General features: G+C 49.7%; 1 protein-coding gene across 4 annotated transcripts; it reads right to left on the minus strand.

Moving 5' to 3' along the window:
* Nucleotides 1-17,506, minus strand: PAX6 (paired box 6). 4 transcript variants are annotated; one of them, XM_039219325.1, is made up of 12 exons: nucleotides 17,453-17,506; nucleotides 17,030-17,090; nucleotides 13,179-13,309; nucleotides 12,317-12,358; nucleotides 12,007-12,222; nucleotides 10,973-11,138; nucleotides 4,963-5,121; nucleotides 4,394-4,476; nucleotides 4,031-4,181; nucleotides 3,818-3,933; nucleotides 1,054-1,204; nucleotides 1-109 (listed from the first exon to the last, which is right to left on the minus strand). In XM_039219325.1, the coding sequence occupies exons 2-12, from the start codon at nucleotides 17,037-17,039 to the stop codon at nucleotides 24-26; spliced, it is 1,311 nt and encodes a 436-aa protein (XP_039075256.1). In that variant the 5' UTR covers nucleotides 17,040-17,090; nucleotides 17,453-17,506; the 3' UTR covers nucleotides 1-23. The 4 variants fall into 4 exon arrangements, with proteins under 4 accessions (XP_039075256.1, XP_039075254.1, XP_039075255.1 ...); XM_039219323.1 differs by lacking the exon at nucleotides 17,453-17,506 and having other exon boundaries at nucleotides 12,208-12,222; nucleotides 17,030-17,087; XM_039219324.1 differs by lacking the exons at nucleotides 12,317-12,358; nucleotides 17,453-17,506 and having other exon boundaries at nucleotides 12,208-12,222; nucleotides 17,030-17,087.
* Nucleotides 17,507-18,684: the final 1,178 nt, after the last annotated feature.

The following is an 18,684-nucleotide window of genomic DNA, read 5'->3' on the forward strand; positions in this document are numbered from 1 at the left end:
CATATATCCTTTTTTTTTTTTTTTTACTGTAATCTTGGCCAATATTGAGACATATCAGGTTCACTTCCAGGAACTTGAACAGGAACTGACACACCAGGGGAAATGAGTCCTAGAAGTGGATGAAAGAAATAGCCATGTAGAAATTCCCTTCAAGAGACAAGCATGGATTTATAGGTTTAAAAAAAAAAATCTCTTAATACTTTCTAACATTCTAACTGTATTTTTAAAAAATACTTAAAGTCTCACAAGCAAAAGTAGAACCTTCAGAAACAAGATTACATGTTTACACATATCTATTGAATTCCAAGTCCACACACACACACACACACACACACACACACACAAAACACCTCCATTTGTTTGCATGTTTGGAACTTTAGCAATAACTATCTCTGGCAAAGAGGCACCTGGGTGGCTCAGTCGGTTACACGTCCAACTTCAGCTCAGGTAACGATCTCATGGTTCGTGAGTTCGAGCCCTGCATCAGGCTCTGTGCTGACAGCTCAGAGCCTGGATCCTGCTTCTCTCTTTTGTCTCCCTCTCTCTCTCTGCCCCTCCCCTGCTCGCTCTCACTCTCTCTCAAAAATAAATAAACATTAAAAAATTTTTAAATAAAACTATCTCTGGCAAACCAATGTGGTACTTCTTCAGCTGAGATGAAAGGCATGGAGGGGCTTGGAAGGTGAGAAGTCTTTTGACAGCACTCACCAGGCCCCTCACTCTGGGGCCCTCCCTGCTGACTCTGGCTAACAGCCTCTCTTCAGAAAACTGACATTCTCAGGCCTTGTCTTCATATATACAACTTCTGTGACCCAATTCAGGAAAAACAGCTTTGCTTATTGTCTCCATGGTGTCAAGTTATTAACTGGCTTGACTAAATTTCCCCTTCCGATCAGTTCCCCCTCCCCTGAGAAGTGAGCAGCAAAGAGTTAAACACACCATCACACAAGGCCAGGGTTTTCTTTTTAGAGTAACTTCAAGCGAAGTTAGATCACCTGGCAAATGCGGCTGTAAAGGCCACCTCTGTGCGGCCTGCGAGGAACAGCGGCTCACCTGTGGAAGTGGTGCCCGAGGTGCCCATTGGCTGACTGTTCATGTGTGTCTGCATATGTGGGGGGGTGTAGGTATCGTAACTCCGCCCGTTCACCGAAGGGCTGGTGGGCAGCATGCAGGAGTACGAGGAGGTCTGGCTGGGGACTGGGGGCTGAGAGGAGAAAGGCAGACCTGTGGTTACCGAGAAGCACATCACACAGCCACATCCCCAGGCTCTCTCCTCCCCAGGAACTCTACCAATGAGTCTGATCACTAAAGACGCTCTGGTGGAAAGTACTGGAATTCCATATCGACAGTCGGGCCTCCAGCCAGTCCTTCCGTTGACCACCGCTAGAGTAAAGTTGCCCAAAAGTAATACAAATTCAGACAACTGTCTAGCTAGATGGTTGGCACTATCCATAAAATTAATAGGGTTTCTGTCCATTTTCACCTTGGACGTCTGCCAGCATCGTCAGAGAATCTATAGCATGAGGACTTCCATTAAAACACACCCCCTCTCCTGCAAATCCAATCTATTTGGGAATCTAGTGACCCCCAAATCCTGTATCTCAGGCTTTGGGCAGAGAACTGTGGAGGGAGTTCTCCATAAAGTCTGCTTCGGGGACCTTGGGAGCCTTTAATGGTTGGACTCATGGGATTAAAGATTCTTTGAAGAGACACATCCGTAATGACCTGAGATTAAAGTGGTTAGAGGCATCAGTAAATACCTAGCCCCATCCTGAGAATTAGCTGCGATTCCCTTACAGACCTAAAAACACAGACTGGGTTTTATCCACAAAATTGGGTCACTGCCCTCTAAAGTGTCTGGTCTGGTGGTATTGAGGAGGTAAACCTTTCTGGGACAAAATCCCTCACGAGCTTCCATGAAGCTATGCCAGGGCAGCAAGACTGGGATGAATCAATACAAGCATCATGCCAGGAATGAGGGAGATAATGGCCCTACTCTGTTCTGCAAACTGCAGAAAAAAAGTTTAACATTTCATGATCCACATTCTCAGAAAGGGTGACACATTAGAGAAAATTCAGAGGGAGACACCCACCCTTTGTAAAATGGTTGAAGATTTTGGTCAACAAGATGAACTGATGGACAGACAGCCCAGTACACCCCAACTCTAAAATCCAGAGAGTAATTTTCTCTGAACAGTAGAATCACTAATAACTTTTTAATTTTCTCTATGCTTTACAAAAGTATATATGTTTTGTTTCATATGAGGTGTGTAACTTTTAAAAGTCAGTGTTTGAATTAAATTGGCCTGGCACCACTTTATATCTGGAAATAACCTTAATAAAATAGTAGCACCTATTTAATTGCTTCTAAATGTTTTCTCATGTACACACTTTGTTATCTTTGCATGAACCTAGATGTCGCTACAATTTACAAAACTGGACAAGACACTCAGTGGCCTTATTAAAGTCAGAGGATGACTGCTAACATCAGGTTCAAAGAGGCAAGAAGGCCTGAGGGCCCTGCCAGAATTTCAGCTTCCGTTTGTCTCTAATTCCCAAAATCATTTCCTCTAGGCAACCTCACTTCTGGAAAATTCCAAAGCAGTTGTAGTAATACCAACCAATGGGCTGTTAATCCCTTAATTCACATTAATTGCATATGGCTACTAATATCCAGATGCAATGAAAATAAACATGGGAATAATTCCTCTGAAGTCGCTTATCTAGCTGCTCGTATATTCATCTGGAGGCTGTGAAACATTTATTTTGCTGCTATTTGGACTTGAAAGTCATCAAAAGATGTTCAGTGGTGAGTAAACAATCTGTGTAGCCCCAGAACTGTTTCCAATAGCGGCTCACACTGGCCAATCTCACACCATCCGGCATCTTCTAAGCATTGCACAAACCGGAGTCCTGGGAAACTCACCACAGAAGGCCCACCGGAAGGAAGACCGATTGTTTTCCCATCAAGACTCCATCCAGCTCCAAAGTTCTAACATAGCCCACCTGCCTTATACAACTTCCATCATAAAGGGCTAACCTACCACAGGGCCTTGCACACGTAGGAGCTGATAAACACTTGGGACAGAACGGAGAGTAGAGGCGGGTTGTCACACCGAGGGAAGGGCATCGACCTACCCAGGCAGTGAGGAGCACCGCAAACTCATTACATGATTCTTGGCAAAGACACGCTAAATTTTTAGCAAGCACCTGTATTCCTTTTTTTATCCTTATCTTTAGCCATAGAAAGAAAATTCACCATTCCTTTGTATCAAAGTATATCCCACAATGCAAATATAAATCTTATTTCTGATCCTTTTTCCTCTTCCTCACTGGCTTGTCACAGATACACTAAATAATGTCCAAAATGCGGACACAGGTTATGTATTCCTTAATATGAACACATTAATAGGAACCGAAATTTACATATACTAACCCCTTACTATCTGATAATGTGATAATAACTATCAGCATTACTTCTGTTTTCTGACACAACTTTCACCGGTACCCAAAACATGCCCCATTCCCACGCAACATTATCAAGCTAACATCCTCTTGGAGCAAGAGGCAGATTAACTTGGCTTTTATGCTTTTTATAAGAGCATGAATCAATCAATCCATCAGTCCAACTACAAGAGTGGACTGACTGTTTTCACCTCAGCCTTGACTGGCCAAGCTAAATCACCGCAGTGAGAAAGGCCCCCAAGGGCGCATGCGTGGCCAGCGAGGTCTGGCCAGCGAGGTCTGCGGGCCCTGACCCTTTCTTCACTTCTTCTCCGAGGCACCCAGTAAGCAGATGGCCAGCGGCCTCACTTACTTGCATAGGCAGGTTGTTCGCCATGGTGAAGCTGGGCATGGGCGGCAGAGCGCTGTACGTGTTTGTCAGGGCTGTGTCTGTCCGGCCCAACATGGAGCCAGAGGTGAAGGAGGAAACTGCAGGGAGAGAGACGCCGCAGAGAGTCATGCTGGAAGTCAGAGCCAGGGCAAACAGCTGAAACACACTTATTAGTAGTAGGAGGATTCAAATTACCAGGCGTGGTGGGCTGCGGGATTGGCTGGTAGACACTGGTGCTGAAACTACTGCTGATGGGGATGTGACTGGGTGTGTTGCTGGCCTGTCTCCTCTGATTCCTCAGTTTTTCTTCTCTTCTCCATTTGGCCCTCCGATTAGAAAACCATACCTGGAAATCAGAGGGAACAGGTTAGGCCTGTGCCCACTCCCAACTCAACCTCCCCCTGCACTTGCTCTGCTCCCCACCTCCCCCCTCCCCCAGTGGCAGCAAAGCATTTATCAGACTGAACCTTTTACTCTTTATATCAATGAACGGTGTTCCTTAGAAGCACCTTTGTCTCTAGAAAGGGCAAGGCATGAAACCACACGTTCTCTGGGTACCTGTATTCTTGCTTCAGGTAGATCTATTTTGGCCGCTAGTCTTTCTCGCGCAAACACATCTGGATAATGGGTTCTCTCAAACTCTGAAAGAGTAAGTGGCGTTTTCTATGTTGCACCAGAACTGCACAAAATGTGTCAACCAAACCCTGGATCAAATTGGTCCCCACCTCCCCATTTCTGTCCCTTCCAACCAACTCCTCTTGAAATGCTGCTACTACGAACACTGTACTTGAAAGAGCTATTCCACCAGGACCAAGTTAAATTTCCTTTGGAATAACATTCGTTCGAGGACCCTTCTGTGGCCTGAATTAGCAAAACCATCGTTTTTTTTTTTCTTTATGAGAAGTCAGACTCATAGTCTTTGAATTACTGGTACATGAAAAGAAGAAAGAAAACACACACACTGAAAAGATGCCCAGGAAAAAAAAAAAGAAGAAGAAAGAAAAGAAAGAGAAAAGAAAGCTTTTCAGTCCTCTATGCAAAGGGCCCTGGCTAAATTTAGCTCTTTGTACTGAAGATGTGGCATTTAGTTTGATTTACGGCCTCCCTACTTTGAAAAACTCCATCACCTTTCTCCAGGGCCTCAATTTGCTCTTGGGTAAAGGATGTTCTATTTCTTTGCAGCTTCCGCTTCAGCTGAAGTCGCATTTGGGCCTCATCTGAATCTTCTCCATTGGAACTGATGGAGTTGGTATTCTCTCCCCCTCCTTCCTGTTGCTGGCAGCCATCTGGAACAAAAAGAAGAGGACAGTAAGAGAAATCAAGGATAACTCCAAGCCTCCAAAAGTGGCCTGGGTATAGCCATAAACTCCAAGAGGAGTACACTGTGACAGCCTCACCAAGACATTCCCAAGGTAACTAAGCGTCAATCTCCTTCTAATACAAGACATTAGTGACATAACACTATCTTATCACCATTTTCTTCCTTCCTTCCTTTCTTCCTTTCTTTCTTTCTTTCTTTTTCTTTCTTTCTTTCTTTCTTTCCTTCTTTCTTTCTCTCTGTTTTTATCAAGAAGAGACTGCACAATATGGACATTACAGAGTGGCATTTCTTTGAATAACAAAACAAGTGCTGAAGTGTCCAATTAAAATGGTCTTTCATAACTAACCTTGAGTCCCAAATGCCTCACCCATTTCCCCTTTCCCTAAAGAATTTATTTACCTATAGCTCTGTTGGGAAAATAGAAGAGTGATGTTCAAGATTTCAGCTGATCTATAATCAGTAATTCCTATCTAATCAATTAGATGTTGATAGGTTTGTAGAAAATGCTATTAAGAAACCAAACCAAGCTTGTAATCTTTTTAAAAAAATATTTATCTAGTTTTTATTTGAATTCTGCACAGTCAATTTCATTTTAAAGGTTGTGAATTTAGAAATGCTTGCATTGTTCTGCAGTTTTATTCAACTATTGTATGAGTGCGCTTTGCCTTGACACCTATTACGAGCACAGCTGTAATTATATCATCACCAAGAACAGGCTATAATTGCTGAAAATGGAATTTTATATTTAGATAAAAGGACTGTCCATTCTTTGTAATGTGTTGCACCAGAGAAAAGTAAGATTTCTTTTAAATTTTTAACGTGTAATTTTAAAAAAGAAATAGTAGAGAGTTCACTAACTAGCTAAATATGCTGCAGCTGAGTCCTTGGCATATCATTTAAGTGGTACATTTTTAATTAGGGCATTTCCACCACTTTTACTGTAATTTCTATCATTAAACAGGGGAAAGTTTTATTGTTTTCCCTTGCTGCTTCCAGGGAAGATGTACACTTGGGCTAGCTGTATCTCGCCTTGCCTCTTGCTCCTGAGGCCACAGCCCGTCTGAAGGGAGCACTCAGCCCTCACCGGGCCTCCCGAACCACTACAGGTGGGGTCCTGGGTCTTGGGTCCCGAGGGCCCCAAGGGACACCAACAGGGGCTGCCCCCCCCATCCTAGAAATGTAGCCGGTGGGGAGGAGGGGCCTCTAGGGGCGCCTTGGTGGGAATCAACTTGGCCAGGAATATCATTTATAACCAGGAGACAATAGGCAGCGCCTTCAAAGAGTTCAGAGAATTGTGACAGGATCTAGTGGGATCTTTTCAGAAACTTTGAAATGTTTTAAAACCCCAACTTTCTCCCCCATTTAAACAGGCGGATTCATCGGCACTGGCCACCATATGGGCCCTTGGAGATCTATTGAGATGACCACCAACACTTGAATAGCGAGGGGCTGCTTTTCAGCGCCACACAATGCCCCGTGAGTAAGGGAAACTATTAAACTCCTGGGGCAGGAGCGTTGGCAAACTTTCGTGGGCAGAATTTTTGAGGCCACAATGAGCGCGGACAACAAAAGGATTCTCTTGAGGCGTGCAGCGGGCCACATTGTGTTACAAGAAGCCCAGTCAACAGACTTTTCAGTGAAGTGTGTTAACCCCTCTGCTCTGCTATCATTAATCACTGTCCGAAGAGCGGGGGCCTCAATGCTATTTAGGGCGCTTGGCTGGGGGGATGGAGGGTGGATGGGGGGCCAGAGCAGGGGGTGGGGAGAGGCAGGAAAAGCGGATGGGGACCAGGCAGGCTTGTGTGGGAGGGTGGAAGGGGAAGGCAGGGAGGGTGGAGACCAGGTCCGAGGTAAGGAGGGAAGCGGAAAGGGATGATGCGGGCCAAGGGGGAGGGGTTGGAGAGGAGGCGGGAAAAGAGGGAGGGCTTCAAAGAGACAGAGCCCAGAAAGGTATAAGAAGGACAGAAGTGCCAAGAGAAAAAAAAAGAGGCAAGAAGGTCTAAGAAGACAAGGAGAGAAAGGGGGAAAGGAAGACAGAGAGAGGCAATTACTAAAGAGACTGGCTCTACTTTGGGTCGTCTCCTGCTCCTTCAGAGAGATGGGGAGAGGGGTGGGAGAGGGCTACTTAGCTGTGGGAGTCACGTGTGTGAGCACAAGTGTCTGTACTAATTTACTGCCCCAAGTTTCCGGGTGATTTTTCAAAATAGAAAGAAGAGACACCCCCCCCCCCTTATTTTCAGATTCAGGGAATGAGGAAGACTTTACAAATAGTCCTTTTCGGCCAACCAGAAACTAGTTCTGTGGGTTATTGCTTTGGGGAAACACAAAAATCTCCAACCATCCAACATTTAGGGACTGGGGTGCTGAGGAGAACACAATCCTATCTCGCTCTGGTGGTCACTCACGCCCACCCCAGTCGTTTTTCTGGCATATTCGATGTTACCAATTAAAGCTGCCCAGGTCTCCCTTGTAAGACCTCTGCAGATAGCATTCTCTACTTCTCTGATATTTTCCTAAATTAAAACTTGGAGAGTTGCACGGTCTCTCCCCCAACCCACCCCCATCTCTCTCTGTGTCTCTGTCTCTTACACACTTTTGCAGGTGTGGCTCTGATTTGAGAACTGAGTCAATAGGGATAGAGAGCCCTTTGGGAGAAGGACGGAATGGAATTAGAGGCAGGTCAGGAGAAACCCGTGGCTGCAGGATCCCGCCACGACCCCGCAGAGCAGGCGTGCCCCGTTTAAAGTTTGTTTGCTGCTGTCAAAGTAGCAACTGTTCGCAGCCAGGCGCTGAAGGAAAAGTCACTCTTAGATTGGGCGCCCCCCCCCTTTTTTTTTCTTTAGTGGATTTACCTTCCACTCTTAAAGCTTTTAACAAAATAAAACTAAAAGTTGGGTCTCGAATTCTCCTTATGATAAACCTAAGTGGCAGACAATTAAGATATCTTCTTTAAAAGGCGCCCCCTCGGAGCGCGCAAAGAAGAGGCCTTCAATGGGCGCCGTCCACCTTCCAGCCTAATCCGTGAGAAGGCCAGTGAAAGCGTCTCCCATTATCCCAGCCCCAGGACCATCTGACGCCGGGGATAGGATTTGTTTCCTGGAAGAAGGAGAGGAGAAAAAAAAAAAAAAAAAAAGACGCTGGGAAATAAAATCATTCCTTGGTTTCTTAGTGTCTTAATCAGTGAGGCGGAAAACAAGCAAGAAAAGATAGCAACCCGGTTGCGGCACCTTTTCAGCTCTAGAGCGCGGATCAAAACATTGTAGCATCTGTTGAAAAGAGACTGACTAAATCCTATAGAGGGCCTGGGTATTATGGGGGTTGGGGGTGGGGGGAGGAGATAAGAAAAAGTGTCTCCGTGATCCCTAAAACCACCAAATCGCTGGAGGATTGGGGCTGGATAGAGTTGTCTCTCGTTGTCAGCCCACGTCGTCACGATTTTATTCACCGCCGCATGGCGTTGATCAGATGGAAACCATATTTGTCTCCCTCTGAGACCTAACCTCGCCTTATGCTTTCGGAGTAATGGACTCTTTAAAACCCCAAAACGGCTTCCCGGGCCGGGAGAGGGGGCGAAGGGGAGAGGGCCTTCTTAGCACCAAAAGGTCTGGGGATTCCCGGGGCGCACCCGCCGAAGCCCGCCACCAGCGCCCCGCGCCCCCACGCCCGGGACCCCGCTCCGGAAGGGGAGCTCCGACGCGTTCCCCCCCAGCAGTAGAGGGCGGGGAGGGGTAGTCGGCGCCCGCGGTCGCTGCACCCGAGTGGGTTTCTTATGCAGGCGGAGGGTCAATTGACAGCTGGGGAGTCGGAATGCTCCAGCGAGTCGGCGCCTAAAAGTTAAAAGCTCCTGAACTAGCGCCACCTCCCGCCGCAACCGTCACCACAGGGTCGTTGAGTTAGGCTCTCGCTTCCCGCCCTCGAGCTTCCCGGGGCGGAAAGCTGCCCTAATCGGGCGCCACCTCTGGCGGAAGCGGCTGCCCGGGACTTGCGTCCCGGCTCTGGAAAGCAGGCGGGTGGACATGCTCTAGGCCCCCAGCTAACGTGAGCCCTCGCGCCGAGAGGACTCGCGCGTGGAGGCTCCGGGCTCAGCCCCCACCCCACCCCACCCCACCCCCCGGGCCCGCTCACTGCTCCGTCCCCAAGTGTTCTCGGACCCTGGCGGCCGGACTTGGCGGGGGAGGGGTCACGAGGACCCCAGGATGCTGGGGGGTTAGGGGCGGGCGCTGGAGAATGCCAAGGTCGGGTGTCTCCTGGGTGTGTCCAGTGTGCGCACGTGGGAATCCGACAGTTTCAAAGGTCAGGTGAGGGTGTGGTGGTCTACACTCAGCCTTGTCACTCCCTGTCCTCATCAGAGGCGGGAGTAGGCCTGGGCCTCGGCCTTGGCTGCACCCCAGGAGGCCGCGGGGTCAGAACCGGATAGGACGAGCTGGCCAGCGGGGTCGCCCAGGGGAGCCCGGGCCCAGCGCATCGGGAGGCCTCTGCCGGCCGAGCGGCCGCGCTGGGAAACACGGAGCAAGCGCTTTGCTCCCTATCTTCCCAGTGTCCGTCCTATATTGTTTTCTGCTCTTAAAACTGACATGTCTAATTGGCAATTGGTGCCGAATCGTGTCCAGAGGTCTCTTGTGGAACATTTCTACAGCTGTCTCCTTCAACTAGACGCTTATTCATGTCGCCTTAATGAGAAACAAAACGTTCTCTAATGAGCAATTACAGAGCGACAGGATTGTTCCCATAACAAATTCTTGCGAGTGACAGAAGCATCCTTTGTACCAGATATTTCGCATACTGTTACCGATTTTCCCTTCTCTAGCCCGGCTCCGTGGAGGCGCGGCGCACCCGGAGCGGGTCCGAGAGCGCACTGACGCGCGGGCAGCCTGGTCGGCGTCCCCGCGCTGCCGCCCCCGGCCCGGAGCCCCCGGGCTTCGTCGGGCTCCGGGGAGTGAGACGCCACGTCCCATTATCCCGCATATTATCTCCTTGTCACAAGGACAACAAATACCGATTAATCTTCGGAGTAAACTGTTTCCTATTCTTGACCAAGCTACCTCGGGGTGTGTAGGGGAGGGGAGAGCCAACCTACGCCACCCCACCCCCATCTGCTCCTCTTACCCCATTCCTTCTCATAGATGCTGCGAGGGTCCTGATTCCTTCTCTCCTCCCACCCCACCCCCAACACCCCCCAGCGGCTCCGGACACCCCGCAGGCCGGCTCACAGTGTCCTCACCCCACCCTTCTGTGCAGTCGCCACCCACAGAGAGTGAGAACTGGGGGCCCAGAGGAACGGAGGTAACGATGGAGATGATGGTGTTGTTGGAGTTGGGAGACCACCGCTCCCTGTGCCCTATCCTGTACTCTGCCCTGCATCTTGCTGCTCGCCCTTTCATATGCACCCTACTCATACTCACATAATTTGTCAATTACGGCAAAAAGCAAAACGATACAATTATGTTTACCTCGCAGCCTGTCAGTGTGTTAACTTGTCACACTTCTACAGCAAGGGGACTCTCCGTGCATTTTAATGGCAAATTTGAATAGGGCACCACGCAGCTAGCTCTTACACACGTACTCCTGCCCAAAACATATATGCGCACATGCACACCCGCCACATCCTTCCTAGTCCTGATATACACAATCCTCAAATTCGAAGACCAGTGAGATAGTTCAACAAATACCATCCTCCAACAGGGCAAGTCAATCTGTCCCAAGCCTTGGAAGAGTCTCTGAACTACATTCTTCAAGCACAGAAGTGGGTAAAAGGAAAAGATGGGCAAGTGGCTGACATATGAAGAGTTTTGAGGATAGGTGCTTGGGCTTTTTACCTTGCGTAGGTTGCCCTGGCACAGAAGTCCCCGGATACCAACCCGGGCGGGTGCCCCAGCTTCCGGTCTGCCCGTTCAACATCCTTAGTTTATCATACATGCCGTCTGCGCCCATCTGTTGCTTTTCGCTAGCCAGGTTGCGAAGAACTCTGTTTATTGATGACACCTGTAAATCAAACCAAAATCAAACCAAATGGTAGCGTCTCCTGAAGACAGTTGCCCTATCTTCAGTCCCCATCCCCACTCCCTTAAAGAAGGACCCTTAACACATTAAAAAGAAAAACTCCCAGCCATCCTGGGACAGTGGGTAGATTTGCAGAGACATTGTGGACAGAATGACAGCCATCACTCTGGCCGTGGAAACTGAGTTGGGTAGAGAATGTAGGATGGAGAGGGCATTTGCTTCACTGCTGCTGGATGTCTGTAGTGACCTAATCTTTGTTAAAAGATTTCCAGAAGAAGAAGAAGAAGAAGAAGAAGAAGAAGAAGAAGAAGAAGAAGAAGAAGAAGAAGAGGAGGAGGAGGAGGAGGAGGAGGAGGAGGAGGAGGAGGAGGAGGAGGAGGAGGAGGAGGAGGAGGAGGAGGAGGAAGAGGAGGAGGAGGAAGAAGAAGACGACAGGCTTGGTTTAGAGCTTTCTTTCACTTTGTTTTCTATAAAGGCAGAAGTGGACATTTGACACCCGAAGGAAGGTTCAGGCAGTCTAGGTTGGAGGAGGTTAGATTTTGCTTTTTGTTTTCCTTTTCCTTCTTCTTTCAAGTGACTTTCCCTGGGTGCCTCCACCCTCTACTTTGCAGCATGCAAATAAGGTGAACAGCTCCCCACACTTGACTCCCATTTTCCAGGAGATCAAAAAAAGGCCAGTGTGCTCCTCTCAACACCCTCAGCTACAGAGGTGACATAGGGAGAGCAGGAAGGAGACGGAGACAGGATGACACTGGTAGGAAGGAGGGGGGTAGGCAAATGAAGAGAGAGATGTAAAGAGGAAAGAGCTGGGGCATAGGGCAGGGAGGGAGAATGTTCTCAGTGAACTTACACTTGGTATGTTATCGTTGGTACAGACCCCCTCGGACAGTAATCTGTCTCGGATTTCCCAAGCAAAGATGGACGGGCACTCCCGCTTATACTGGGCTATTTTGCTTACAACTTCTGGAGTCGCTACTCTCGGTTTACTACCACCGATTGCCCTGGGTCTGATGGAGCCAGTCTCGTAATACCTGCCCAGAATTTTACTCACACATCCGTTGGACACCTGCATAGGGGAAGTGGACAGAAAACCACATTATTAATAATTTCAAGACAAAAATAAAATTGTTTAAGTATGCATTAAACAATGACAAGCTTACGTTTTGATTGTCCAGCACTTGGACTTTTGCATCTGCATGGGTCTATAACACAAAAATATACCTTCAATGGTATGAGAACTTACTGTAGAGAGCTTTTTTTCTTAAAATTACATTTGTAGCCCTAAAAACTACAAATATGATGATACTTTAAAACAGTTTGAACTTAAAAAAAAACCCTAAGTTTAAAGTTTTTTCAAAAAAAAAACTGTTTCCTAAACATTGACTGAAGATGCATCAAAACGAAGTCAGATAATTTTTTTTGTGCTGACCTTGCTTAAAGTAGTGCCATATTTTAATGAGCAAACGGGGGGGGGGGAAATAAACTAAAATTTTACTTATTTTCCTTTAAAAATATGCCCAATTTTGTAAATGTGAGTTAGATAGGGAGGTAAATAGCATTTGCCTTTTAAAATCAATAACTATTCCTCATGAATATGAAAAACACACAAATATCTCAAAATCTGAGGTGAGTGTGGCATGAGGGAGAGGGGAATGAAATTATGCTGGTTTATGTAACTCAGCTTATTATAGTTCATAAACTGTTACCACAATTGATGATTTTACCAAATGAAAAGAGAAAGGTGTTTGGTTTTTGTTTTGTTTTGTTTTTTTAATTCACACACACATTTTTTTTTTCCTTAAGCAGATGAGTTAGCTTAAGTGACTGACCCAGGTTGAAAGAGATAGGGAAGGATGCTGGAAGGAAAAGGGAAAGCCAGGAAGGCAGGGGTGTGGGGTAGGGGCTGGGGTGGGTGTGTGAAGGGGGTCCATAATTAGCAGCGTTTACAGTAAGAAATGAAGAGAGGGCGTTGAGAGTGGAGGGCCGCGGGGGCGGCGAGTGGGGCGGCGCCGGGAGGATCACCTGCAGAATTCGGGAAATGTCGCACGGCCGGGCCCCGCTGTGAGCTAGCTCTACGATCTTCTGCCGGGTGGAGTCCGGCAGTGGCCGCCCGTTGACAAAGACACCACCGAGCTGATTCACTCCGCTGTGACCTGAGGAAAAGGTAGAGGAGAGAAGAGGAGAGCAGAGCAGGGAGGAGAGGAGAGGAAGAAGAGTCAAGAGAGGAGGAGGAAGAGGAAGAAGAAGAGGAAGAGAAGACAACCACAATGCATCCTCAGCTCCCTGCCAACCCATGCCAACCTCAGCGATCAAGTCCCTGCTATCCATCAAAAACGACTCTGGGACCACGCAGCCAGGAGGGGCATCAGGCAGCCCAGCCCAAACACAGCCCCGCGGTGTTACAGACCCAGTCCACTGAGCAAGAACACATGCACCTCCTGGCCGCTGTCACTCCAGCCCTTTGCCCCTCTTCATAAAAACACCCCAGCCAGCCCCTGAACCCACAGGGTACAAACAATCACTTCAGAAAATATACTTCCAAAGATCCCCTCTGAATGTCACGGCAAAACATGGGTTCTACAGAACCCACACGGAATCTCCAAGGTCCCTGCATTGTTAGAACTGTTACAGCAAATCCTTTAGCTCTTCAGCGTTCTCTCGGACTCCACAGCCCAGAAACGTTTGCTGTCACATTTCAAACTCTGGTGGAGGCACCACACAAGCACCGGAGTTGTTGTTGTTTTATATACATATACATATATATATATATATATATATATATGTAATATATATTTTTGTAATATATATGTATATATTATATATTATTACATTACATATACATATGAAGAGACAAGAAAGGAATACAGAAGAACCAGAGCAGCAGATCTGTGGCTGGTGAACCCCAACCTGCGCCTCCAGTACAGGCGTGAGGGTCAGAGCCTCAGATCGCTCCAACCACAAAGTAGTCTGCCGGCTTGCAGCTGGGGGAAACGAGAGCTGGGAGTCCCTTCGCACAGGCCACAGCTCGCTGTACTTCCCCTGCTGAACTTGGCCTTCCACACGGCCCGAGGACAGATGTTAGCAAAAATCAAAAAGGAAAGGAGCACACCACAGTGTCTTCTATCCCTCCGTTATCTTGTTATTCTCACAGCCTCACCCCCGTTGTCTAATCTTAGAGAACAGGGAAAGGGAGTTAGCACCTCTCTGTAGCCCCCTCCCCAGAAACCACAGGCACACAAATAAAGCCAATTGCCAATTTCCACTTCCTTAAAAATCTCCAACCTGCAGCCCCGGACTCTAGAGAGCAGCTCTTCCAGGAGAAGACGTGGCTCCCTGCTCAGCTCCCTTCTCTCTCTCTCCTCTTCTCTCTTCTCCTTGGAGCCTCTGATAAATTGACTCCAGGAGCTTGAGCTTCTTAGCAATAAATAAGCTCCAAATATAGAAGAGGGGGGAAAATATGATGAGCCTCTCTGACATTTGTCTTTAAAATAAAACTAGCTGCACGTCAAGTTTGAGCTTAATTTCTGGAAATAGGCGGAAGTCGCTCCGGATCATGCATGGAAGGCTAATTGAAAAGATCAGTCGGGGCGCTAGTGGCAGCCTTGTCACTTTGTGACAGTGCTCCGCTCCGGGAAATTGCATCGTCACGACAAACGGGACCGTGATAAAACGACCCTTTCCGTCCCTATTTGTAGATCACTCAGACGAGATTGAACTGCACTCGTTTCCCCTTCGAGGGGAGCCGAGTTTTCAGGGTAGCCGAAGGCTTGGGGCGGAGGGGGGCCCTCAACGACGGGGGAGGGGGGGCAGAGCCTCAACTCGATGAGAAGTGACAGGCGTTTGGGGGATCTGGGCTCCGGCCCGGCCCAGCGCGAGCCGAGCGGAGACAGGGCCGGGACAACACTTCTGCAACAGAGCAAGGCCTCGTCGGCGCTTCCGGGTTCTCCTAAGTTCCCTTCATTGCCTTCCTTTGCCTCACAACACCAGTCTGCTGCTCTGGCTGGGAAGCCTTCCCTCTGGGCCTAGGGAGCCTTCCCGGAAAGAGAAAGGCTGCCCCAGAGAGAGACCGAGAAAGACTTTACAAACTTCACGCACCGCCTGGGCCATTCCCAGGCTCTGAATGCCAAGGCGTGTGAGGCCGCCTAATCCTAGACCTCCCTCCTTCTCCCCTCATTGCAAAAACAAAAAACAAAACAGAAACAAACAAAAAAAACAAAACAAAAAACAAAAACAAAAAAGCGTGCCCGCCACCTCCGCGGCGACCGTAGGCGGGTGCCCGCCCAGGAGATGCCAGGGCCAGGTTGCTTCTGCCAGCATCGAAAAGGCAGCGAGGAAGCGTAGCTCTAAGTTCCCCTTCAGAGGTTAAGCCTCAATCATTGTGTCCCTTCCCTAGGGACGGCTGGCGCTCTCGCCCAGTGGCGATGATTATGCGCCTAGAATTCGACCGCGAAGCATCTAATAGGAAAACATATGGTGTCAATTTGGATGCTCCGCGCCTCGCGCACACCCGGGAGCGGGCGGCACAAAGCCCTGCAGGCCGGCCCGCGACCCCGCGCCCCTCGGGGCCCGCCAGCCAGGCCGCGGCGGCAAACGCTCGGCGCGGCGAGCCCCGGCCGGGACCGGCCCGGGAGCCTGCGGCTGGGGAGTCTGAGCTGCAGGGGGAGAACCCAGCAGCCGGGAGAGGTGGGCAGAAGCCTTTGCCTCGCCAAGGAAGGTCCCTCCCGGGCCTGGCAGGTTCTGCACAACTAAACCCGCCTTAAAGCTCGCCACCTTTGAATCCCCTCCTGCGCTTCGCGCTCACCAAGCCGCGGAAGCGCCTGGGGCGGCCGGCGCCTCCAGGCCTGATGGATCCGGCGCTGGAGAGCCTCCGAGGTCTGCGGTTCGGCAAGGGAAGGTTGCCGGAAGGCCTAGGCCCTTCTGCACTCCTCGTACAGCTGAACCCTTAAGCCGCGTCCACACTGAACCTCAGCCCAGGCCTGGTTTCACTGGGCCTCCAGGCTTCCAGGCTCGGGCTCCACACTAGCCCTGCCACATACCAGCACCCACTGCCGCCATCACCCCAGCGGTGCCCCCACTGGGGAGGAAGGTGCGCTGGGGCCCAGAGGGCCTGAGCACAGAGAGGATGGGAGGCCCAAGAGCCGCAGAATCGAAGGCACTGCGGGCCTGGACCGATCAGAACCCGCACAGTCGCAGCTACCAGGAGGGAGCTTCTCTAGTTCCAAGGCTCGACACCCAGCCTCTCCCCAAACCCAGTAGACCTGCTCTGGCCAGTAACAGCCCCAGGGATCCAGTTTACCGCCGCCCCCGCCCCCCACCACCACGCAGGCCAGGGTTCCCCGCTCCCTTTGCCTTTTAGGCGGGTAGCTGGGGTGGGGAGGGGAGGAGCTGTCCTGAGAGTAACTGGGGGAGGGGAGCCCCCACACCCCTCCCTGACGGTGGTGACTCGCAGTCTTGGCTAAACCCTAAGGGGCCTCCTTCTCCTTGGGCAACTAGGAGAAGCCTCCGCCCCTCCCTGTTCAGCCCAGCCTCTCTCTCTGGGGTCAGAGCCCGGGCAGGGGCGGGGAGGGGGTGTGAGTTACAGGATTTGGGGGGGATGGAGTTTCTCTACCTCAGCTTCACAAACTCTAGCGGGCTGTTGTGAAGGGCCTAGCCCCTGTTCTTCTAGGAGCGAGAACAGCAGCGAAAACGTCCTCCCCTCTCGGGTTGCCCGGCGCGAAGGGGGGCGCAGCTGCCTCAGGTCCCCGGCCTCTGGCCTCTTCCCTCATGCCCGGTGGGCCTGGCCAGCGTGGACACCCGCGAACCTCTGCGCCCTCCCCTGACCTGCTGGCCCCGTGTCCCCAGCCCGAAGTCTGAGAAAGACCAGAGGCACTTACTGTTCTGCATGCTGGTGCTGGCTGGGGGCCGCGGGATCCCACGGGGCTCGAATATAGGGCTCTGTTAGCAAGGATATAGGCGTTAATCCAGGGCCCGAACCACGTAGGCCCTACGTCCCCACAGAGGACGACCTGGAGCCGGGACAGGAGAATGTCCCTTCTTGAGGAAATGATCCACTCAGTCGCTTGAGGCCATCTGAGGGGCATCCACCTCCGCCCTCCAGTGTACACACAATCTACCCTTTGGGCTACAAATAAAATACTCCAATATCCCCAAGCTGTTTTCCCCAGACCCCTTAGTAGCTAACTCTATAATCAGGAGAAACAACCCAATTTTGAATTTTTTTTTCTTCCGTGTGACAACAATGAAAAGAATTCTGACTCTTTCAGGTTTTGGAACCCAAAGCGGCCACCAGAACTTGCCTGAAATCTGGGAAGTCTGTCCACTCTTACAATAAAAGGTCTCACACATCTGCACACCCCTAGTTAAAGTCTTCCCCCTAAGACAAAACAAAAGGAGAGAAAGGTATGTCAAAGCTGTGGCTGGAAAGCATAAGCCCATGGGCTCTCAGAGTCACACTCTGAGAAAAAAACAAAACAAAACAAAACATGCATCTAGGGCTCAAACTATCATAAAACCCTAAATCCCAGAGTTACAACCACATTTCCAGCAGCCTCTCTTGCAGAAGTGCCCACCTTTTAAAAGTAGGTGCTCGGGCCTGGCTTGGGAAAATTGGAGAATCTGACAAGTCAGGGAACCATTTTGCAAAAATATCAAGAACCAGTTAAAGGGAAAGGGGAGCACCAGAGAAACGATGGCATTAGGAATCAAGGCCAAAGACTGATACCCGAAGTTCAGAGGTGAGGGGAAGGGGATCTCAGAACTTCAAGGTGCCTGAGGGTGCAGACTAGGGCAGATCAGAAGGGCTGCAGAGCCCATATTCCTTCCTTAAGGAACTTCACCATCCCAGCTGCTCCAAGACCGCCAGAACCCAACTCTCTGGTTACCCCTTCATCTTCCACTCTCTCCCTCAGAGCTTCCCAGTCAGCCCCCCACCCCCACCGTCCTCCCAGCCTTTCTGGGACTTTGAAAGTAGCGAGCCCAACTTTCCCCCCCCAAACCTCACTTATTGTGATTAACTTCTCTTTTGGTGTTTAGATCTTCCCCCCTTTTACTGTACTGTGACACACGCTGTCTACCTCGCCTCACTGCTTTAAAAAGTACGAACAGGAGGGGGTGAGCGTGGTCGACAAAGCCTACAGGCAGCGAACAATGGCTTCTATTCTCCAGCTCTCCCCAAACCCAAAGAGCAAAACTGAGTCTCCCTAACCAGCAACACAGCTTCCAACCAAATGTACCAACAACCCACCAACTCACAAAGGGAACAGAGGGACACTTCTAGCTTTGTAAGTCCTGACCCAGTGCGGGTCCCCCAAGGTTCACCCTCCACCACTCCCTCCCTGAAGAAGGGGGGGGGACAGAAAATAGAAAAGTAATTTCTTGTTATAAATATCTGGAGGTAATTGTGTTACTGGTGTGAGTTGTTAGGGGCTGTAAAAAGATACAACGGCACCGTGGGGAGCTCAATTGGGAAGAGAGAGTTACAATAAAGAACCTATTCAGGAGGTTTGCAGAAAAAAAAGTAAAATAATTA

Source organism: Hyaena hyaena, unplaced genomic scaffold, assembly GCF_003009895.1.
Source record: "Hyaena hyaena isolate Hyena2069 unplaced genomic scaffold, ASM300989v1 scaffold_807, whole genome shotgun sequence".
Lineage (NCBI taxonomy): Eukaryota > Metazoa > Chordata > Mammalia > Carnivora > Hyaenidae > Hyaena > Hyaena hyaena.